The sequence below is a fragment of the Piliocolobus tephrosceles genome, chromosome 17 (genome assembly GCF_002776525.5).
Source record: "Piliocolobus tephrosceles isolate RC106 chromosome 17, ASM277652v3, whole genome shotgun sequence".
Lineage (NCBI taxonomy): Eukaryota > Metazoa > Chordata > Mammalia > Primates > Cercopithecidae > Piliocolobus > Piliocolobus tephrosceles.
In genome coordinates this window covers 58,474,039-58,497,664 of record NC_045450.1, presented here as the reverse complement: position 1 = coordinate 58,497,664, position 23,626 = coordinate 58,474,039, and the positions used below count along the sequence as shown (strand labels likewise).

At 59.2% G+C, this 23,626-nt stretch overlaps 1 protein-coding gene across 2 annotated transcripts in view; it reads right to left on the bottom strand.

Moving 5' to 3' along the window:
* Nucleotides 1-23,626, bottom strand: part of VAC14 (VAC14 component of PIKFYVE complex) — a 116,112-nt gene that overhangs the window by 4,913 nt on the left and 87,573 nt on the right. For both annotated transcript variants that reach the window (XM_023210375.1, XM_023210376.3), the window contains exons 15-18: nucleotides 6,294-6,468; nucleotides 4,779-4,897; nucleotides 3,179-3,258; nucleotides 466-616 (exon numbers count right to left, since the gene is read on the bottom strand). In XM_023210375.1, coding sequence (XP_023066143.1) covers nucleotides 466-616; nucleotides 3,179-3,258; nucleotides 4,779-4,897; nucleotides 6,294-6,468 — 525 coding nt within the window. The remainder of the gene's footprint in view (nucleotides 1-465; nucleotides 617-3,178; nucleotides 3,259-4,778; nucleotides 4,898-6,293; nucleotides 6,469-23,626) is intronic.

Here is a 23,626-nt window from a genome sequence, read left to right as displayed (position 1 = left end):
GTGGGGAGAGGGGCTATGTGAGGCCTGGGAGGTGCCCAGGACAGGCTCCTCCCTCGCTCGATGGCCACTGGGGCCCCCACCTCTAAGCTGGGGCAGGAACTCCTTCCGCTGCCTGGAGTTTCTCTTCAGGGTCCTTTGTCTGGGTAACTCCAGATGCCCTCAGAGGTTTTAGATTTTTGCATAGCCTCACTGAGCTGGACCCTGATTGCCTGGAAGTGTTGCTACTCCCGGCCACCGTGCGAACGCTCCCAGAATCCCTCGCTCAGTGCTCTGATGTGGAACACAAAAGGCCAAGGGGCAAGTGGCTGCGGGGGCGGGGATGGTGGCCACAGTGAAAAAAGGGGTGGGATGCTGAAGTGAGGGAGGCCTCCGCAGCCCCCGGTACGGCCCTTCCTCACCAGGCTCCTCTGGACCTGGCCCTGCTCGGGGGCGGGACGGGGGCAGCAGTCCCCAGCCAGCACTCACTCGGTCTGCAGCAGCTCGGGGTTGGGCACACACTGGAGCCGGTGTGAGAGCAGCTGGAAGGCGCTGCTCTGCGGCAGGAGCATGAGCAGGCCGTAGAGGGCCTTGATCAGGTAGGGGTTGTTCTTCACGTCCAGCAGCTGCAGGCGCAGATCTGGGGTGGGCAGAGGGCAGGGTTCAGGGATCTGGCACTGCTCTGGGACATGCCCAGCCCATACTTCCTGCCTCCAACTGGCCAGGACCACAGGGACCTGGTGCCATGACACCCACAGCCCAAGGACCCAGCTGTGTGGGCCCAGCCAGGTGGCCGTGGCTTCCAGCGAGTCAGGGGCTCCTTCACAGCCCGTCGCACTGCTCCCGCCTCCCCCAGGAGTGTCCTAGCAGTTTCCATGATCTCATCTTCCTTTCTACCTGCCCACCTGCCTGTCTGATCTTTCCAACAGTCATCTCAGCCCGACAACCCCGAGATGCGCTGTGGGGCCTGGTCTGTTCCCCGCCCCCTGCTCAGCTGCCTCCCTGGTGATATGAGGGCTCGGGGCCCGTAGTGTAACAGATTCTCCAGTCGGCTCCGCACGTGCCAGCACGGGAGAGCTATAAATAGGGTGTGCTGGAGAGAAAGACGGTGGATTAGGGCAGTTTTAAGAGAGGGCAGGATGGAAAAACACTTTTGTGTGTAGCGACACACACCAAAGGCCCAGGGTGTCTGGAAGGTGCTTCTGGGGCTCTGGCTCACATGCCAGCCCTGCCACCACCCTGCCAGGTGGAAAGAGACACACCCAGGGGGCTGTCCAGCACTCATTCCAGCCCAAGCTGCAGCACAGAGCCCGCTAATGGCTGGCTGTACCACAAGGCAGTCCCAGCTTCCCCAAGGCGCATAGGGGAGGCGGGATTGGAAATGGGTTCACTTCTCTCCTGTGAGCCTCTCCAGGAGAATCACTGGCTTCTACTTTCTTGTGTCCCTAGGACCAGGCCAGACATTGTTTGTGGAGGATGTGCCATGTGCTTTGGGAAAGGGGCTACGTCACTCTGGCAGCCGCCACACAGGGGGTCCCGCTGACGCAGGGAGCCTGAGCTACTCAAGCCTTAGGGCCAGGGTGTCGGTGAGCAGGGAGCAGAGGAATGGAGGCCTCCTGGCGCCCTCCAGAGGAGACCCCCACCACCACTGTCCCAGGCGTGGCTGCCCAGCAGAAGCACGAGCCTGTTTCCAGTCCTTTCTTCCCTTTGGGCCTTGGGGAAGCGGGCACTGCCTGTGGCCAAACCAGCCACCTCTAGGATCCAGGCGACTCAGGGCTGGGACGGTGTTGGGCGAGACCAGGGTGTATCTCTGCTGTTACCCTGCCCCAGCAAAGCCCTGGGCTTGAGGAGAAGGTGCTTGGAGTTCCTCCAGGGTCAGGGAGGGAGGGCAGTCATCCCAGGGATGCTTCTGGAATGCCAAGAATGTACAACTGGAGAGTTGAGTCAGGACAGACCAACAGCGGGAGCAGGGTCTTTTTAGGACCTGACCTCAGGTGGCCGCGTAGGCGCCTGTGTCCCTGGGAGGCCCTCGAGGAAGTGAAATGTCAGGCTGGGCACACTTGGGACAGGCTTTAGTGCACTCTGCGGAGAGCAGGGTCTCCCTCCTGCCCTTCTGTCTCCAGGGCATCAGTTCCCATGGCACCCTGCTGCCTGACGAGGCTGCCCTTTGAAGGGGGCTCAGGAGGGGATGGGAACGGGTGTTCTTCAGCCCTTGCATTCAATTTGGGCTCCAGGGCTCAGGCTGATAGGCTTAGGCTGGGCGGGTCAGAGACGCTGCCAGAGAGTACGAGAGGCCCGGGCGGTCAGCTTGGCAGGGAAGGTGGGCACCAGCAGGGTGGCCGCCTGGCTTCTCTGTACATTATAAATACACGAGCGTCATTCAAAGTGTGTATGTCGAGGCGCCGAGAGCTGTGCTCGCCCCAGCCAGCTGCCACTTTTGCACATTCAGCCTGAGTGTTACTAAGCAGGCAGCTCCTGCCCACTGGCTCCCAGCAAATGCCAACTCTTCTTTCAGGGAGGTGCACGCATGGCTCTTGGACCAACAGGAGCACCTGCAGAGGGACCCGGGGGACCCATGACTTCAGAGAGCCAGGGCAGAGGCAGCAGGCTCAGAGGGGTGGCTGGGTAGCCCAGGGGCCTGGTATCAGCCTTCAAGGGGGTTCTGCTGTCAGTGCTGGCTCATGGCCATGAGACTCACCTTGAGGGATACAGGCAGCACCCAGGTTCTGATGCCACACGCCCCAGCCCTGCTCTGGCTGGCCTTGCAGGCCTATCATCCCAGTCTTTATTTTTTTATTTTTCTGAGACAGGGTCTCGCTCTGTCGCCCAGGCTGGAGTGCAGTGGTGCAGTCACAGATCACTGCAGTCTCCACGTCCTTGGCTCAAATGATCCTCCCACCTCAGCCTTCTGAGTAGCGGTGACTATAGGCATGCACTACCATGCCTGGCTAATTTTTTAAAAATTTTGTAGAGATGAGATCTCACTATGGTGCCCAGGCTGGTCTCAAACTCCTGCCCTTAAGAGATGCTCTAGCCTCAGCCTCCCAAAGTGCTGGGACTCAACAATCCAGAAGCTTCCCTGGGGTGACTGCTTCTCCTCCCTCCCCAGCCAAAAGAGACCAACTGGAGCTTGGCTCCACCCACCCCACTCCAGGCCAGCCTTGGGCTCATGGTGTGAGGTGTGGTGGGAGGTGGTTCTTACACGTGAAGATGGGACACTCGATCAGCTGCACCAGCTTGTCCACCTCTGCAAGGAAGTCCACGGTGACCTCCAGGTCCCCACTGAGTGTGCAGTCAAGGAAAGTCTGACTGCTGGGCCAGCACAGCCACAGCTCAGAGCACCACGCGCCCTCCCCACCTGCTTCCCGTGCACAGAGCCTGGTTCTGGTGAAGCAGGATTTGGCACACAAAGGACACCAGTCTCTTCTCCTCTCCTTGCCTTTCTGTCCTAAATGGAACCCCCCTGTTCGGGAGTTCCAGGTTCTGCTCCAGCAGCTGTCTCCTCTGCACCCTCCTGGGCTGGGAGAGGCTCTTATCACAGCGCTGCAGCCCACTGGGGAAGGGATACGCAGGAAGGGTTCTCTCCTTTCCCGCCAGCAGGGCTTCACCAGGGCTGCTTGTGGCGCTGGGCAGTGGCCCGCCAGTCTCTGGGTCACAGAAGTGGCTGAGAGGAGCAAATCCAGCTTGTAGAAGGTAAGCAGGCACACTGTGGGGAGCCAGGCAGGGCCACACCTAGCCCTCCACTGAGGTACCTCCTGGCCCCTTCTTCCTGACTCCCAACTCCTGGCTGGTGATGTTGCCTTCTAAACAGCACTCCGATCCTGGCTTACATGGCAGGTACCCACGGATGGGGCTAGTTTGCTTCTTGGTGTTTTAAAAAAAATCTGGCCAGGCATGGTAGCTCACACCTGTAATCCCAGCACTTTGGGAGGCCGAGGTGGGCAGATCACTTGAGGTCAGGAGTTTGAGACCAGCCTGGCCAATTTGGTGAGACCCTATCTCTACTAAAAATACAAAAATTAGCCGGGCATGGTGGTGAACGCCTGTAATCCCAGCTACTTGGGAGGCTGAGGCAGAAGAATCACTTAAACCTGGGAGGCGGAGGTTGCAGTGGGCCAAGATCACTCCACTGCACTCCAACTTGGGTGACAAAGCGAGACTCTGTCTCAAAAAACAAAACAAAACATCTAACCCTGGATGCCTTTTGAGGAGCGCGGTGCTGAGGTGAGCATTGGTGCCTCCTGCTTCCGAGGCCTCCGCCCAGTCTGCTTCTCCCCAGCGTGTCATCCTCAAGCCTGTCGGACTCTAGCTCTGTGGCCCCCGAAGGCCCACGCCTGGGCTGAAGCCTGCAGGCTCACCCAGCCGTCCACCTACCTGTATTTCCAGCTCCGGGCCTTCTCCCCTACCCCCACACCAGGCCCAGGAGGAACTGCAATGAGCAGAGGGCAGCCACCTTCTCCCAGGGGCAGGAGCTGGGGTTCTCTCTTACCCCCGCAAGATAGCCCAGCATCACCTGCTGGCACCCGCCGGGCTGGACCTCCTCAGTCCCAATCCTGACCCACAGGGTTTCTCCCGGGCCAGCTCCCCTCCAGGAGCCCCTCTTGGCTGCCAACCTCGCTCTCCCAAATACATCCCTCCCCTCCCGGTGTCCTGGTGGCCCTGATGTCACAAGCCCTGAGGCTGAGTGGAGGGGTGGGGACAGGAGCATGGCACTTGGGCCTGCCTGTTGGGTGGAAAGGGGGCAGCCGGCCCCTTCCTGCCCCTCAGTGGCCCAACCCCAACCACAGCGAGAGGAAGGATACAACTTCTGGATGAGGTCATAGGCATGCCGGTAGTTCTGGGTGAGGAAGCAGAGGGACACCGTGGTGACTGGGTTGTGGCACCAGGAGCGGTACAGGCAGCAGAACAGGTTCTGGCTCTCCTGTAGGGGAAGAGGTGTGAGCCTTGAGGAGACCCCCGCTCCTTGCCCCCTCCCGGTCCATGTGGGGACCTGAGGGAAGGGCCACAGGTCTAAGACCCAGGGGTCTTCGGTCGGGGGCAGCCGGAGCCAGCTTAGCACTCCGGCTGTTAGGCGGTCCGGCTGGGAACGAGCCGTCACAAAGGAAACGCTGACAGCTCCTCCACAGACCCTGTCATTACCTCCCAGTCCCAGAGCTGTGTGGTGGCTGCGAGGGCCTGGCTGGGAGTGGCTGTCCTTTGTGCTGGCACGTCTGCCCTCGGCAAAATCACAGTAATTGTCCCCTACTCCCTGCCCCCTTCCAGCACTCTGTGGTCCCGGAGCCCCAAGGGGCTGGGAGGGCGACGGGGGAGTGGGCAGGGAAGGGAGGAAGCACACTTCAATGCCATCCCTCCCCACCTCTGCAGGCCACCTCCAACACCTGGAAACCACCCAGGAACCCAGCCCACACTTGGGGGAGCCCCTGCCCCTGAGGAAAATTCTTAAGGCCTCTGCGAATGTCTGGAAGGAACCACAGGAGGGAGGCAGGGCTGTGGCCTGGATCGTGCAGAGCCACTTGGCCCCAGATGCCCCCGGACGTGGGCCTGGATATCCCCGAGGCTCCTGGGGAGGGTGCAAGCAGGGTCTGAGCCGGCAGGGGGCCTGGGATATGAAACTCCTGGTGTCCCTGCCTCCAGGACAGCGCCTGTCCCTGCACGGCCTCTGCAGCCACCACCCTCAGCCAGGACATGAGAGGCCTGGGACCCGCATCTCTCCTTTTCATAGGGGAGTGAGACTGAGTGTCCTTTCTGCTCTCTCGGACCAGTCGTTGGCGCGTCCTCATCCAGAGCCTGGGACGGATGGGCAGCAAACTTGACACCCTGGCTTATGACAGGTGCCTTAGGAGCCAGATGTGCTCAGCTGTGGGAGAGAGGGGCCAGGCCAAGGAGGGTGAGAAGAGCAGTTAACCCCTGATTCGCCAGCAAGGTTATAACCCAGGGGCCTGGCCCTGAGAAGGCAGTACTGACCAGCGGGGTAGGCCCACAGCCAGCAGAGCCTCTGTTTTCAAGGGGGCAGTGCCTGGAGTGGGACTGGGGTGTCAACCAATGGAAAAGGCAGGGCTGTTGGGGGGTCAGGATGGACACATGGACCCTTCTGCGGGCAGAGACCTCAGTGAGGGTGACATGACACACCTGTGGTTAGTGCTGTGTGCAGCCACTCACCCAGGATCCCTATTTCCCAATGGACCAGGGGAGGTCTCGATTTCAACCCCATCTTCTCCCTGACAGCCTCCTGGGGCCAGCCGAGGGGCGGGCTGACACACGGTGTGCCCCCGGCATGCAGGAGCACACCTGAGGATGGAGTCACGGACGCAGCCTACCAGGGTCTTCAGGTCCTTCAGCTGGTTCCTTAGCTGGAAGAGCTCCGTGGAGGTCAGCAGGATGGTGTTGAGGGCGTGGACCATGGTCGAGGCGAACTTGAGGTCCTCCTCCCGCAGCAGGATGTCTGCCATCGAGTGGAAGATGTTCTCCGCGTTCAACAGGAGGCACAGCTGCCTGGAGAGCAGGCAGAGTGGGGTCAGGGCGCAGGACGAGCTGCGTCTCAGCCTGGGAGGCCTCCTCGCGGTTTTGCAGCGTTTCTGGGGAAATCTGCCCTTTCCCAAGGCCGGTGTAGAGCCATGACTCTGAGGCCTGTGGTTGCAGGGGGCGGGGAAGGGTGGGGGGAATGCCGCACCTGCCTCCAGGCTTCCCGGCACTGCCTACCTGGGCCTAGCCACGCCAGGGTGCCCCACGCTATACTAATCCCTGGGCACAAAAGAAACAGCTGGGCCTCCAAAATAGTCCCTGGGACCCCGTCACCTTCCTGAACTCCCACATGCTTGGGCAATGCCTGCCACCCCAGGCCAAGACACGGCTGTCCCCTGCTGGGCTTTCTTCTCTTGCTAGAGCTCATCTTCATCCGGCCAATTCTCCACACATCGGTCACCTGTTTACTGCCCCACTCCTCCTCCTGGAAGCCCCCGAGGTCAGGGATTTGTGCTGTTCGGGCCATACCCCCTGGCCTGGAGCACAGATCCATGTGGGAGCAGCGTTGCGACCCTGAGTTTTCTCTTCACTGTGCGGCTGGTGAAACTCTGGTGAGGTGGCTTGACTAAGGTCGCGGAGTCACTTAGGGCCAGAGCCTAGCTCGCTGGTCCCTGGGCCATGACCCCTTTCCCATCTCTTGTCTAGTAAGAGTCATTCAGTGCTAAGGATTGGACTTTGTGAGAGGAGCCTCCCCATTATAAAAAGGAAAAAACCGAACCCAGAGGATGAAAGCAGATTCCCCAGGGTCCCTGGGCCAGATGACACTAGCAGTGAGAAGTGGGTGGTGAGGACAGGCTTGGAGGAATCTGCGCTGCTTTTCCACGTGCCCTCGGAGGCCTGGCCTGCAGGGGAAGGGCGCCTGGGCAATGCTTCCCAGCTGGAGTCCCAGGGATTTGGGAGCTTCCCAGAACAGCATGATGCAGGCAAGATGGGGCAGGAGTGGGGCGGCCGGTGAGAGGGCGGTGTGCAGCACTGTGCTTCCTGGCTGCTGGGCTGGCGGCAGCATGGCACCCCTGCCCACACCACCTCCCATCTAGGGCTGAGCTCCGGAGCCTGACGCCGCATCCCGTCTCCAGGGAAGTATCACCACGGGTCCCACATGGCGTTGGAGGCCCCGAGGTCTCAGGTGCTCAGTGAGGTGAGCCACATTTCTTGGTGGGAGGCCTGAAACACCTCCATCTCCTCCCAGGTCACTGGACTCAGCCTCCGCTCTGCATGACCTGGGCCCAGCTTCCCGAATGCCCCTGAACGCCAGCCACGGCTCTGGGGCCAGACTGGAGAAGATTCCTCCCCACCCCCAGCCCCAAAGGAACCCCAGAGCATTTGGTAACAAAGAGGCCAGACCACAAAGTGCAAACATAGGCAGGCCGTTCCAGCCTACCCTGGCTGGAGCCTGCAGGCCTGGGCAAGAAACCACGAGAAACAGAAACAAGCGGCGCAGGGAGGGGGTGGCGGCCGCACGAGTGAGGGCCGCTTCATCCCCCTGCACGTGCCACCAGGACCCTGCCGTGCCGGGGGCTCCCCCGGGGTTAGGTGGGAGGTGAAGGCCTCAGCCAGGTGTCCCCAACTACCAGCAGTGTGATCTCAATGTCTCTGCACAATTTCTCCACTTTAATTAGGGGCAATACCTATCTGTGAAATAGGGGGAAGTTCTCAGAGGGCAGCCTGAGGACGAGGAACGCAGACGAGGAACAAGCCATGTAAGGCCAGTGTGTGGGACACGGTACCACAGGGGCCACAGCTCCTCTGGGGAGCTGCTGGCCGCAGAGGGAAAGCCCAGCCAGGCAGCCTCAAGCCAAAGGCCAGGAGGTGGCGGCCCCGCTGTAGAGCCCAGACAGTGCTTCCCGGCCCCTCCCGGTCCCCCAACCCCTCCATGAGCCCTGTCTCCACGGCTGTGGGACAGAAATGTTCCAGAAGGGCAGGCACAGGAGGAAGGGGGGCGTTCTGACAAATGGTCACAAGTGCCCATCGCCAGCAGCTGGTGCCGTCTCCATGACAGAGGCCAACAGCTGAGCCGCTGCCAGGCAGCGTTCTCCAGGGATCCAGGCCGGCAGACGGGACCTGTGGCAGCGGAGGGCAGGGTGGCGCCCACGTGAGGGCAGGCTGAGGAGGGTGTGGAGGGAGGGATGGACGAGGGGCTGGTGGTGAGGAGAAGCTGCGCCTCCCGGTGGTCTGTGGTCCCCATCGGTGACTCCCACACGTGCCCTCCACCCTGAGCCCCCGCTGGGCTCTAGATGGAACAGCTGCTTGCCTGGTGGAAGGCCCTGCCTGGCCACCTAGCAGGCATTTCAAACCTCAAACCTCGCTGGGCTACAACCAACCCTTGGTGTCCCCATGGACTTGCCACCCCCTCCTCATCTCAGTAAATGGTGGCATTGCCCACCCAGCTGCTCAGGCCCAAACCACGAGTTATCCTGACCCCCAGTCCCTCTGTTGGGTCCACTGGCAGGTATGGGGGCCTTACCCTGGGAGCACATCCTACACGGCCACCCTGCCCCACACCTGCCCCCATGCCTAGGGGGCTGTCAGTATCACCGGCCTGGTCCGTCTCCCCATGTCTCAGGATCTGCCTCCTGCTGCTTCTCCTGCCCCCACAGTCCACCCTCCACACACCAACTGGACAATCCTAAAGCATGCCCACCAGAGCATGCCCCTCCCTGCTGGGATTTGCTAGTGGCTTCCTCCTGGATCTGAAACAAACCCGGCCCCTCACCCCGGCCTACAGGGTCTCACACCTCCCACTGGTTCCTCTCCAGCCTCCCTCTTCTGTTCCTCCTCCACTGATGGTGTTCTAGCCTCTTGGGCTTTTCGGTTCCTGACCTCGCCAAGCCCACGTGGCCCTAGAGGCTCCACCTGCTCTGCCCTGGCCTGATAGCTCAGCCAGGAACGGCATGTAGCAGGGTCCTCCCAGACATCGAGGCCTCGGCTACAACCTCAGGTCCTGGTGAAGCCTCAGTCTGAAACGCATGGCCCTCCTACCAGACCCTTCTAAGAGAAAGTTCTGGTTCAATCAGGGCACTCATCCCCAAGAAGCAAGGGTCTCCTGGACAGAACGGGAGGTGCAATGACCCCCCACCCCCTCCCCCAGGCCAGCACATTCTCTCTGTCCATGCCCAGGCAGGCCTCTGTGCTGTGCAAACACCGGTGTGTGGAAAACGGCGGCCTGATGTTACATTTTTGCCCTTGTCACCCCTCAGGCCAAGCCCTGGCCTGGCTGCCTTGCCCTGCCCTGCCCTTCCCTGCCCAGATCTTGTACTCTCTCTCTTTTTTTGTGTGTTTTGAGATGGAGTCTTGCTCTGCCGCCCAGGCTGGAGTGCAGTGGCGCAATCTCGGCTCACTGCAAGCTCCACCTCCCAGGTTCAAGCCATTCTCCTGCCTCAGCCTCCCGAGTAGCTGGGACTACAGGCGCCTGCCACCAAGCCCGGCTAATTCTTTTGTATTTTTAGTAGAGGCGGGGTTTCACCGTGTTAGCCAGGATGGTCTTGATCTCCTGACCTCGTGATCCGCCCGTCTCGGCCTCCCAAAGTGCTGGGATTACAGGCGTGAGCCACCGCGCCCGGCCTAGATCTTGTACTCTCTTGCTGGCCAAAGAGGCCCGGGAAGCCAGCTCATCCCAGGAGACTCCGGAGCACAAGCCTCCTCACGAGATGTCCCCCTCTGAGTATCGCTAATTAAAGCACCACAAGAGGGAAAGGGAGGGGAGAGGCCGGGCGTAGGCACCACAGAGAGCAGTGCTGAGGCCCTGCCATGCTCCAGCCGCTCGCTCAGCCACCCTTGCCCCAGGAGGAGGAGCCTGGAGAGGCTGTTTTGGGGCTGGCAGCAGAGGGGCCTCCACTGGGGGCGACTCCCAACCTGCCGCTGGGGAGGAGGTGGGGGCCGCATCCTGCCTCGACCCCAGGTCACCCTAGGTTTGGGGAGAAGGATCCCAGCTCACTGGGTTGCAAAGCCTCAAGAAGACAGTAATAATAGCGGAAGTGCTGGCCAGCTCACGGGGTCCTTACTAGAGGCCAGGCTCAGGGTGTTGGGTGTGAGAAGTGGGTCCTTGAGTCAGGAAGCTGGGGAGGGAGGAAAGAGGGCCCATTTCCCACTGCAGTCCCCAGTCCACACCAGGATCTGTACAGACAGGTGGCCTCGGAGTTACCACGCACCTGGCACTGGGCTCTGAGCTAGCTCCACTCGCAGTGTCATGCTGAGTCCTCACATAACCTGGGCAGGGTTGCCACCCCCATTGCAAAGAAGAGGAATCTGAGGTTCAGAGAGGACCCACAGCTGACCAGAGGAGGAGGAACAGAGGATTCAGACCTAGAAGAATCGCCTTCCAGAACCTGAGTTCTTCCTCACCACTCTGCTTCCCCATGCCCGCTGTGAGTGGGCACCAGGGGCTGTCCCTGCCCGGCGGAGGCCTGGCAGATGGCTGCCTCGCAGGGCTGCTGCGTCATCACTTCTTTGCTGAGCCCCAGCCCAGCTTGAGTTGCCTGCCTGGCTCCTAAGCACAGCGTCAACAGTGGAGCACAGCTTGCAAGCATTAAACATGTGCCCATATTTTCCAACACCCGCATGAAAACGCTATTCGTCATGAGACAATGGCCTGGAATGTGCTTGGGAACAAGGCAGAGACCTGGGGTGGGAGGGAACCTGAACAGGGTCCGGGAGGGCATAGGGGACCTCTTGTACCACCCTGGAGGCCCACTGTGGGGCTGGAGGAGGGCAGGGGTCCACGGGGGAGTGTGTTGAGTCAGTAAGGGGGCCTCTGGTGTATCCCGGTGACTCAGGCACAGGCAGGGGGGATGTGGCCAGAAGGCAAGGACACACGCCATTTAGGGAAGGCTCTTCTCTCAGTGACAATGGAGCTTTTGGCCCAGCAGGGGCTGTGTCACTGGTTGTGCCCTTTACACACAGCCCAGAGGCCCTGTGGACTGGGCTTTGCCTCCCTGTCTTGGGCTGCCAGCTGCTGCCTGGACAGCTGCTACCCCTTCCAGGTCTGGTTTTGTACTGGGGGTGGGACCAGCTTCTCTTTGGTTTCTCTGCCACATACCAGGAGCTGTCAGAGGAGCAACCTGCCCTCGGCCTGCTCTGAACTTCCCAGAGCCCAGTAGAGGGGGCGGTCACTTTTCCTTAAGAACTGAGACCACACAGCCTTGCCCATGAATATTCCCTCGGGGGCAGCCTCCAAGGCCAAGGCTAAGGCTCATGCTGGGACCAGGGAAGGAGAGATGTGGCTCTGCATCCCCTTGCAGCCTTCTCCACTGCTCTGGAGCAGCGTCTGCCTGGAGGTGACTGCACCACACCTGCCAGGCTGGTGTGAGCCTTTGTGTCACTGTCCCTCCCATCACTAACACTGGCAAGCATCAGCACACATCAGGCGCCAGCCCTGGACAGCCACAGGCCTCCATGGGAGATGCTCTCTCAAACCCCCACCTGGCATCCACGCATAGCCCCTGCTTCAGGTGAAACCTGGGCCAGAGTGGGCAGGAGGAGTAAGGTGTCAACTGGCTTTGCAGGTGCCACAGGTGTCTGGGTGGCTCTAGACTGGGTGGCTCACACCCTACGGTCACGTGGTCCAGGCTGGCAGGAGCCCTGCCTCATGGTAGCAGAAGGGATGGTGGGAGAAAGGCATGGACGGGGCAGACGGGAGCCTAGAGCCTGGCGCTGTCTTCTTTGTCCTGTCCTGGGCGGGGGGCAGGGCCCACACGCTGTATGTCCTCCAGCGATAAGACAGGTCACTGATTTGGGCAAAGTCAGGCCTTGGTTTGGAGGACAAGACTTCCTGGGGGCTTTACCCCCCAACACCCCTCCTGCCCGGGGCTGTGTGCAGAGCAGCAAAAGAGTTCCTGTGGAAACACTGCTGTCCGAGGGTGCAGCTGGCTGTGGCCAGTGGCCTTTCCCCACCTGGTTAGTTCCTGCGGGCCCGGAGCTGGGCGCGAGGAGGGCCAGCTCGCAGTGGGAGAGGGGGAGCAGGTCCTTTTAGGACAGACTCATCGTGGGAGCCTGGGGAGGGCAGAGCCTGGCACATTAGAGGCTAGGGACAGCCGAAGCCTGCTTGGGAGGGACTGGGGAATGGCTCCTTCGTCAGGCACCTGTTGGAGCAGGGCCCCGCGCTGCAGGTGAGGCCCAGGAGGGCAGAGGACAGAGCTGGGGTCTCCTTGTGGGGAGGTGACATTCTGGCTCCCTGCTGTGCTCCACCCTGGGGAAGCTGGACTCTGCCATGTGGCTTCAGGGAAGACATGAAACTTCCACGACCTCACGTCCTTGCACCCTCTGAAAACAGGACCAGCAAAGTGACCAAGGCCAGAAACACCTGCCCATCCTCACTGTCAGCTGATCCTTCCCAGGTCCCTCAGCTGTTTGCTCAGGATATTTGTGCTGGCTCCCTGTGGGGACCCTCCTCTGGCTCTGGTCACCAAGTAGGGGCACGCTGCCGCCGCCCCCCGCCCCCCACCTGCCCAGTGACTGTTAGGATGCTGAGCCATGTGCTGGGGACGGGAACCATGCACTCACTGGGTGCAGGCTCTGCCCTCCCCACCCCTCCTTCTTCGGGCCTGGCTTCTTTAAGAGGGTGACCAAGGTAGCGGCAGATGATGCTTCTGACCCGTGGTGGGGGTGTTTAGGGTGAGTGTTCAGCCTGGGAGGAGGAGAGGCCGAGGGCCCAGGAATGCCCTTCTGCCAGCTAGCCTGCCAGCACTGGCCTCCAGGGCCCCTGGTGGACGCAGCCTGCCCCTCTGCCCAGGGGGGCCAACCTGGGGCTCAAGGGCAGGGATGTGGACAGGGCACCAGAGGAGCTCAAGAGAAGTTCACGGGGAAATGGAGACCGAAGCAACCACCCCCTCCCAGGGGCCTCTGACATTCTTCACTGTCCCAAACAATAAGCCTCCAACAGCATGGGAAACAGCTGGCCCGGCGGGCAGAGACCCTGGACTCAAACCCTAGAAAGAGACGGCAAGGCTGAGAGATGAGGGTGGAGGCCGGGGGTACCTGCTCCCACCGGGCATGCCCCCAGCTGCTGTCCCTACTCCAGCCCTCACTGGCCCTGCAACGCTGCCCTCCCCATGATGAACAGAGGACTCAGAAGAAGCCTCAGCTGGCAAGTTCCAGGTGGGTGGGTGTACCCCCAGTCCTCAGTTCTCTCCTCTGCTCCACCTTGTCCACTCTCGCACGCCATCCATGGGACGTCCTTCCCAATGGAGCCTTGTTGGTGGCCCCATGAGGCAAGAGTGTGGGTGATTTTGCTCGGTGCCTCCTGTTAGACTAGGTCACACAAGTGGCCTCACTGGATACACATACAGGAAGGTCTCCTTCTACTGCCCATCCATCCCCCGCAACTACCCCACCGGGTTCTTCATGCCTCTGCTTCTCTAGTCTGGCACCAGGACCCCCGGTGGCGCCCATCTCCCACCCCAGCGGGTTCGATTCTCTAGCCCCACTGGCCCAGTGGGGACCCTGCCTGCAAGCCCAGCTCTTTGGTCAGGGGGTGCCATGGGGCATGGGGTCAGTGATTGCCGTGCTCCCTGGCAGGCTGTTGGCAGCTCTGGACGGCGATGGGGTTCTCACACGGGTGACTGGGCAGGTAGTCCTGCCTCAAGGTCCCTTAGAGGCTGGGTTGGATGCTGATTCTGAGAGTGTGGGCTGGGTGGACTCCACCGGTCTCTCTGCAAGCGGCCTTAGGGCTGGGCAAACCGGCAGGAGGGCAACAGGCTTCAGGTGCCTGCTGAGGGCAGGGCATCCTGGCTCAGAGGCCCCTCTCTTCTCCCTGTGGCCAGGCCTCCTTCCTTCATTTCCATCCCCAGCTGCCTGTGGCTGACCATGCACAGACAGGATAGCCTTTGTTTCTTTTCTTTTATGAGACGGAGTCTCGCTTTGTCACCCAGGCTGGAGTGCAGTGGCGCGACCTCAGCTCACTGCAACCTCCACCTCCTGGGTTCAAGCGATTCTCTTGCCTTGGTGGCTGGGATTACAGGCATGTGCCACGATATCAGGGCAATTTTTGTATTTTTAGTAGAGACATGTTGGCCAGGCTGGTCGTGAACTCCTGACCTCAAGTGATCCACCTGCCTCGGCCTCCCAAAGTGCTGGGATTACAGGCGTGAGCCACTGCGCCTGGACAGCCCTTGTTTCTTTTCTACATTGGATGCTGGATGGTGCCCACATCCATCCCCTTCAGTGGTCCAAGGCCAACGGACCCCAGTGCTTTCCAAGGAGACACCTGGAGTCTCACGGCCAATAAATCTGAGGTGCAACCTAATATCAAGGCTAGAAACCACAGAGAAGGCCTGGGCTGCTCCTACCGGAAACGGGCCTCCTCCCTGCCTTGTTCCCGCCCCACAGCTGGGATCCTTTAGGAATTTAAAGAGAAAGCAGCTTTTGGGTCAGTATAACCTTAGGATAGGGAGAGGAGGGAGTGGCCTCCCATGTCGGAGTCCAGAACGCTCCAGAATCTCACTGCATCCTGCCCCTCCCCCTCTGCTCTCTTCCCTTCCAACTCTCTCCTTCCAAGTATGAAAACTGTAAATCTGTTTTATTTATTTCAATCAATCCTCGGCAGTGTGCCCCTCAGGGCAAAGGCAGCCATGGTAACCCTGCCAACTCATGCCTTAAAAATTCATCGTGTTTAACGCAGTCGATGTGTCTGGTACAAGTTTCTTGCAGGGAGTGGGGGTGGGAGGAGGAGGAGGATGCAGGACTTGTTTTTCTGCGTTTTGCTGGGAGCTGCTGGAAAGGGGATGGAGGGAGGAGGGGCACAGGAAGAGGCCTTCAGTCTTCTTAGCCATCTGTCCCCCTGTGCAAGAGGAGCCGCCACTGGGCTCTGGGAGGTCCGAGACACCCGTGCTGGGCTCATCTACAGACCTCCGAGAAGGTCTCATCTGGGTGGGTGCTACCACAGAAAACCACAAAGGCAGCTGGGGCCTCAGCCCCCCAGGATTAGCAGGTCCCTCACCCTAGGTTTGGGGCTTGCTCTAGGGAATTGAGCTGACTCCTGCTTTCTGCGCTGCCTACGATGCAGTCAGATGGCCCTTGCTGCCATGGGAGGAGCTCTGCCTTCTCCTCAGGATGGAAGTCATCATCTACCTTGGCCCATCAGCCTGGCTTGGCCTTTTTCCTTTTTTTAGGTGGAGTCTCGCTCTGTCGTCCAGTGCAGTGGCGCAATCTTGGCTCACTGCAACCTCTGCCTCCCGGGTTCTAGTGATTCTCCTGCCTCAGCCTTCTAAGTAGCTGGGATCATAGGCGCCTGTCACCACGCCTGGCTAATTTTTTTTATTTTTAGTAGAGACAGGGTTTCACCATGTTGGCCAGGCTGGTCTTGAACTCCTGACCTCAGGTGATCCACCGCTTCGGCCTCCCAAAGTGCTGGGATGACAGGCGTGAGCCACCGCACCCGCCTTGGCCTTATTTTCCATGTGTCTTTTCAGTCTGATCAGCCTGTCCCGTGTCCATTCACAGGTACTCAAGGGCCCTGCTCTTTCCCAGGACAGCCCTCCGCTGTCTCCTGCCTCACCCGCTGTTAGTTCCCACCGATCTCCTTCCTAAAGTGGTACTTGGCCCCTCGGCCCTCCCTGAATCCTGGTTCCTTTTCGGCTTAGACCGCAAGGCCTAGGGCTGGGCCCCTACAGGCAATCGGGGAGATGAATGCTTGTAGGACAGAAAATTAACCTCCAGGAAGGTACAAGGTGGCCTGGGTTACTTTGGCTGTGGGGCTGGGCATGCACACGGAACAGCAGGCCAAGGGGCTTAAGAGTCAGGTGGGTTTTGAACTGTGTTATCAGGGTTCTTGGGGGGTGTCTGGCTCTGGCGGAAGCATTTCACAATCTGCAAGGAGTCCCTGTGAGGGGACTCAGCAGGCGTATGACTCACAATGAGGTGTGCGTTTGTGTCTCAGAAAAGAGGCTGTGCCTTCTATCCCACAGACACACCCTAGAATACGGCTGGATGCAGGTCAGGCGGCGGGGGCTGGGGACAGGCGTGTAACCCTGTGCTGGAGGCTCTGAAGCTGAGATTGCAGGGAGGACCGATGGGGACTCTGCTGAGATAGTGTCTTGGCGTTGGAGAAAAGGGCAGCGTGAGGAGGGCAAGGCCGGGGTGAGGAGACAGCAGGGTGCGGGGAGTAGGGGCAGGAGTGCGGCTGGTCTGGCCCCTGCCTGGAGAACATCGTCTTCAGGCCATGAAGCCTTGGCACAGCCGCAGGGACCTTCTTGCATGCTGAATCCTCAGTGCAAATGAAAACAAAGGGACTGGTCACTAAAGTAAATCCTGTTGTCTCTATGACAATCAACTCCAAGAAGCGCTGAGAAGTGCCCAAGCCCTTGGGTCCCTGCTGGGTTCCTGCCCTCTCCTGCCACAGGGATTTCCTCCAAGCCGGAATCACCATTTCCTTCCTAATCCTGGCCACAAATGACAGTACATTAGGCACATCGTGTACATTCAACTCCTCAGCATGGGACACTTGTGATTTCAGCCCAGAGCCCTTTCTAGCAGAGAATGCCAAGCGCGGCACACATAAGAGGCCTTGCCAAAGTCCCCCTCGGTCAGCCTGACCCCAGCACCAAGTACTCACTGCTGCCCACCCACCCCCTTGTCCCCTAACAAGCTCTAGGGCCCAGACGGCACAGAGCCTTAGATACACTTTTCCGGGAAGACAGTTTGGACCTCCTGGGCTGCAGAGATTACCAGGGCCTTCTGGTGTGGACTGGAGCAAGTTTCTTCAGAAACTTCCTGTGGCTCTGGGGCGGCATATCTGTAGCCAGCTCCTTCTACTCCACTCCCCCCCGGAACCACCTCTGTGGGCGGATGGCACTGACCACACCTGGCTGGGATGCTGTTGGCCTATGATCTGCACTTAGTTCTACTCTACTAGGGCAATGGTTTGTCTCTAAGGGTACGAGAGGGAAGCAGGACCTCGAAACTGCAGCCATAGTTCTGCAGCCTGGACCCAAACTCAGACCTGGGGGAGAAAGTCCATGGGGTTGACTCCGACAGCAGGTCCCCGGAAACGAGTTGGGAGCAGCAGATCCTGAGTGTAGGAGCCCAGCCAGCTGCTGCCTCAGGTCCAGGCTGAGGAGATTTTAATATAAAGATTCCTGGTGTCCAGGGAGACGTAGCCAAGGCTGGTGCTCTGAACTGGCTGATAAGATTCCCTGGCTGATACTGCCAGGGAAATGGCATCCCTGAACCCTACCTGCCCTGGGGCCTCCTGGGCTCTGCCGGAAAACTACAGATGTAACCTTTCTCTCCCTTTGAAGCCGTCTGGGCTTGACCCCTCTAAGCAGGATTTCCTCCTGAGGATGTGCTCAGCTGCCCCCGTGGAGGCCAGCCCTGCCCATAAGGAGGCCGCCACTGCCTGGCACACTGCTTCCTGGCCCTGCCTGCCCTTGCATGCCCCTGTCACCCACATGGGACAGGAAGGAACTGAAGCCAAGCACTGGTCCCAGGCTACACAGCCAGGGCCACAGACGGGCCAGAACTTGGGTCTCTGACCCGGTGCTCATGTTCCCATGAACATGCTCCCACACTCTGTGGCATCTGCAGGGACACAGACCTCCCTTCCCTGGCTGGCTCCCTTTCCCGCCCATTCCCTGCAGCTTGTATGCCCAGGGCACAGACACCCCTTCACCCTGTGGCATGTGACCTCACGCAGGGCCCTCTGAGATCGAGTCTGCCTTGGGACAGCATCCCTGCGTCTCTGCCATTTTCCCCTGCAAACCACGGGGGCCTTGTGAGGAATGAGGCGGGTGAGTGACAGCAGTGCTGGGGCCCAAGTGAGGTGGCCAGAGCTACTCCGGCCCCAACAATGTCTGGGGACGCCCCTTGCCCGTGTTCTCATCACCAAGCTGTTCGTTTTCCTTTCTTTCAGGCAATGATTCCCAAACTAGTCCCTTTGTTCCAGGCCAGGGAGCACTCCTGCTGCTGCGTATTCCCACAGTTTACAGACGGTGAGCCTCCCCTTCTGCCTCGTCGGTGCTGGACTAAGACACAGAGGCCTCGGCAGGGACCACACTCGGCCCCTCTGGCCTTAAAGCCATGTGGCCAACTTGGGTCCAGCAGCCCCATTGTTCACGTGGCCATAGCCCTGTGTCAACATTTCCCTCCCCCAAATTATTTAACCAGATGGGCTGTCCTCCTGGTCATGGGCCCTGGGTGATTACAGTGGTTCTCTAGTATCTCATGTTCCCGTGGCAACTTTCCTTCAAAGGACCTTCTGCGCTCTGAAGGAGTTCCAGCCAGGGGCTGTCATTCTGGTTTCTGGGGGCACCTCTAGCGCTCTGCCTTGGTTGCCATGCGCATGGCTTCAGTTCCACACCCCTCAGTGGGGAGCACCAGCCCCTGTTCCATCAGTGTCTTCATCCACCCAGAAGGTTGTGCATTTACCCTTCAGAACAAGCCAGGAATACCCTAACTGAGGGACCCCAGAGTCTGGCTATATGCCTGGACCACCCACAGGCCTCACCACCAGGAGGTCCACGATCTGTACTCTCAACAAGCTTCCGGGGTGGCCAGAGACCTGCTGCCTGCAATTGCCTCACCAGGGCCGGTCGCTTCAGGCATGGGGATGCCCTGCTGAGGGAAGGGGGAGATTCTGGCAGGAGTCTCAGAGGATGGGTGGCAGCAGAGCCTAGCTCGGCCTTGGAGCTCTCGGCGGAAGGCCCTGACACTTGCCTTCTTGAGGCCCCACCCCCGCCTGTGCACAGACTGGGTCCTGGTTTAAGTTTCTGCTTGGCATTTCACTGTTTCCCTGCTGGTTTCTACCTGCATGGCCCCGAGCCTGCTGTGCACAGCCCTGGCCTCCTCTGGTCAAACACAAAGACAAAGAGGTCAGCTCTTGGGCAAGACCCGTGCTTGGACTCTTGGCAGCCGTGTGGCCTCCTGGCAGCCATGTGGCCGGGCCCACCTGCACAGCCCTAGCACCCCGAGAGGAAGAACAGCTCACAGCTGCTGCCCTGGGCACAGGCCATTCCTGCCTTTCTGGCTGCGATTAGGAGCTAAAGCCATGAGTGCCTTTCTTGTCTTCACATCTTTACTCCGGGGGTTTTGTGAAATTTTATGAACTGAGATGGCTTTCTGTAGGCTTTATAAGTGCCCACTTAAAGAGCACTGAGATAAGTGTCAGAAAACAGGACGAGAAGTTAAACATGAATACCCACCACCGGTAACAAAGAGCAAATATCAGAGCAGCCTCACTGCGGCCTCTGAGAGGTCGGTAAAAAGATCAGTCTCAAAGGGCTGGGAGGATGGAGGCGCCACAGCCGCAGTGGTGGGCCAAAGCATGGCGGGAAGGGGGCTCCTGCAGTTATTCTCGGCAAATGGAAGGGGAGGGGTTCTCCTATTTGTACCCTTCCCCACCCCCTCCTGGGAGGCTGAAAAAATTCCTTTTGTGATCAGCCATTTTCAGAGAATTTTAAGACGCATGAAATAGGCTTTTCATCCACATGTTCCCTGCCAGCCCAGGAAATCTTCCCTGGATTAAACGCGTGAGAAATAAGAGGGCCCTAGACATGAGGCGTCCTTGGAAGTCATCCCAGGGGACGTGTCTTAGTCCCAGCTCTGGGTTACAGGCCAGGACCCCTAGAGCAGAACTTGTGCTGGTGGGCAAGAGGCCAGGTCCCTCCACTCCCCGCCAGGATCACGCCACTGCCCCTCTGAGCAAAGACACCAGGTAACCATTGACAGAAAAAGGCGGGTGGACAGATTTAACACCGGGATGTGGCAGCCTCCGCGGGGAGGGACGGTGACCCTGAGCCACTGGGCTCAGGCTGGGAGCGTAGAGACAGTGTCTAGCTGGGCTCAGGATCCGGAGGAAGATGCGTTCTGCACAAAGACAGTGAAGGGGATGGACCTGGGCAAACTGCAGAGCTCTCCGAGTCCAGAGCCCACCGCTGCCAAACCAGCACCGACTGAGCCTCATGCTGATAAATGCACAGAAAGGGCTGCAGAAGGAAACACACAAGCTGACCCCAGAGGCTACTCCTGAGGGAGGAGGTGGCAGGTGATCAGGGGTCTTCCCTATTTACCGCTACACCATTCTGCAGTATTCAGTTTTTATTTTATGTGGTTTAATATTTCTAAACAGAAAATAAAGTATTGAGAATCCTCGTGTGCTTCTCTTGGACTCCTCGGAGAGGCTTGGCGGCGGAGCCCACGGGCAGGGCTGGGAAAGGAGCTACCTCCCCAGGTCATGGGTACTCCGGCCTGGCCAGGATAATGGAGCTTTCCTCTCTAGAGGGGCTGCTGCAGGTTTAACAATGGAAACATGCATTTTACAAATGAGAGGATCAACAGCCGGGAAATGGTATTTTTAGCTACGGTGGCTCTTTGCTTCAAAGGCGTATGTTTCATCTAAAACCAGGCAAACCTCCTACAAAGTCTGCCTGCTTGCAAGGAGTGATTAGCATAATACAAGCACGCAAAAAAAGGCCTGGCTCCACTTTGAGGCAGGAGTGCCTACTACACGGGGAGGCTTTATCCTAAAATAGAATCGCCAGCAGATGAGGAAAGTCTTATCAATGGAGACGAAGCCCCCGTCTCCACTTAGAGCAAAAAAGCTACGGTGCGCGAACGGCCTGGCTATGACGGGCGCGGTGCAGCCAGCAGCACAGAGCGGGCTCTGAGGATGGAAACACTGACCACAGCTCTGCCCTGAAGACTGCCCTTCTGCGTACTGCTTGAATCACTTTTGCCTCAGGCTCCCACCTTCTTCCAATTAAAGTACACAGGGTTTCGGGCTGCCTTTCCAGACTTCCTTCCCCTGGGGGTAGGGAAGAGCCCAGTCAAGAATGGCCCAGGGAACGGACGGGAAGAGGGCAGGCTTGAGAAGACACAGATGATGAAATCTTAGGGAGGCACCCTCCCCAGAGGCCACACCACTATGAGTCAGATGTCTGCTCCTCTGAGCCCCTCTATCAACCCAGAGGACTTGCCTCCTGGGCTCCCCACTCTCTTGCCCAGAAGCAACTTGGTTTTTTTTTTTTTTTTGTAGAGATGGGGTCTTGCCATGTTGGCCAGGTTGGTCTTGAACTCCTGGGCTCAAGTGATCCACCCACCTCTGCCTACCAAAGTGCTGGGATTACAGCATGAGCCACCATGTCCGGCCTGTGGGCACATATATGATTGCTATCTTTTCTCTCCTAGAAACCCATTAGCTGGCTGGGGGAAAACCAAACCTGGGCCTGCGTATACGTGGAGAGAGGCTTGAACTCTTCTCCAAACACCACAGACCCTCCATTAGTAACTGCAGATACAAATCTCTGCAGCTGCTGGAAACAGGGCACTCGGCAGCTGCTCCAGGGCCCCTCTCCTGTGGCCTGCTTGCTCACTAGGCCCAGGGCCCATCCTGGGGGCCTGTGACCTTGGGCTGCGGGGGTCGGGGAGGAGGCTGGGGCAGAGGCGGCATTTTTGCTGTCTATTTTAGGCATCACTGGCAGGAACGAGAGAAGAGACTGGAAGGATCAGTCATCTCTCCCTCATCTCTCCCCCGAGGCTCCCCACAGGGGTAAGATCATAGATGGGTCTTCCCGCCAGGGTCAGGGACTGGGAAATACTCACAGACGGGGCACGCAGCTGAAGATCTGAGAAACCAATTACCATGCTACTGGGGGGCCCGGGAGAAGCAGAAGGAACTGGACCGGGACAGCCACTCAGGCTTCAAGGGCGGGAAGGGAGGTGACTCCAGGAACCTGTCAACTGTGGGGGCAGGGGGCTTCCGACAGAGGTAGGTGGGGGTCTTCTTCAGGAAAGGGGCTGGGAGGAGGGGCTCAGCTCATGGGAGAGGAGGGAAAAAGCTGACTCTTCTCAGGAAAAATGAGTGGACAAGGAAAGTTGGCCGAGTCCACAGGCACCTGGAATTAACTGACTGAAGCCAGCGGACCCTGAAGAACCAAACAAGTCCAGGGCAGGGATGTCTCTGGTGTCGAGAGGGTTTTAAACTTAGTCCAGATGATCTGTTTAAACTGCCTGTCCTAGCAGCACTGAACCTTCCAGAATGACAGAGCAGCAAGAACCCTGGTCAGGCCAGCTTCCTGAGCCAGCTTCCTAACTAGCCTGTGGTGTTTCATGAGACTAATGGCAGAGGAGAGTGTGCAGGGCCACAGCTGTCATGGTGAACAAGCAAGGGTCTCACCACCTGTCCCCACTGGTGAGCCCTGGGCCCCACTTCCCTCCGTCCCGCTGGAAGCTCTGTGAGCCAGCCACCTCAGGCACAGCCTGGCACGCACCCGCTGCCCATCCAAAGGCTCCTCTCAGGGACTTGGGCACCCTCACACAGGTGGAGGGGGTTTTCTGAACCTGCTTCAGCCCTCCACTGGCTCACAGGGTACCTCAGGGCTGCTCGTGAGGCCACCGGGGCCTCCCAGCCACACTCCAGGTTGCCCAGAGGGTGTGGGGACTAGCCTCTGGGCTTCTGAGCAGACTGCTTGCTGTGTCAGAAACACTTCCCCACCTCCTTCCCCAACCAGTTCCTACTCATCTTTCCTGGCTCAGCTTAGATGTCACGTTTCAGAAGCTTTCCCAGACCCCCCCAACAGGCTGGGCACCCCCTCCCCCACCTCTGTTCCACTGAGCATCACCACGCTGCGATGCTATGCTTGCGATCGTGACTAACCCTGGTGGGCAGGGACTAGCTCTGCCCACTGCAGTGTCCCCACTGGTGGGCACTGTGCCAGGCACGGACGGACACCCAGGACAGGGCTGCTCAGTGACACACGGCGCTTCCGGGCTCCCTGGCCTGCCCAGCACAGCAGCAGAGCCCTGCTGCCCCCTGGGTGGAAACTCTGATCTACCCTTATGGGGAGGGGGCCGAGCTCTTGCTCCCGGCGGTTCCATTCTCACAGAGGCGAGCGCTCTTGCCCGGCCTGACAGCTGTGGCCTAATTTCCAGGGCTATAACCGGGCTCCTTATTTTTACCCACTTGGTATTTTTCATTACTGATGCACGGGAGATGGCGAGGGATGGGGAATGGGGGAGGTGCGGGCTAACGGAAGACGCAGATACGGTGTAGCCAGGGCTGTCGGGCTGAGGTCAGGGCCTGCAGGTGGGATACACATGGGGTGGGGATGGACCAGACAGATATACGTATTTTTAACTTTTACAAAGGAAAACGAAAATCCCAAATCCCACCCCCTTGTTTTTCCTCAGTAAGCATTTTCAA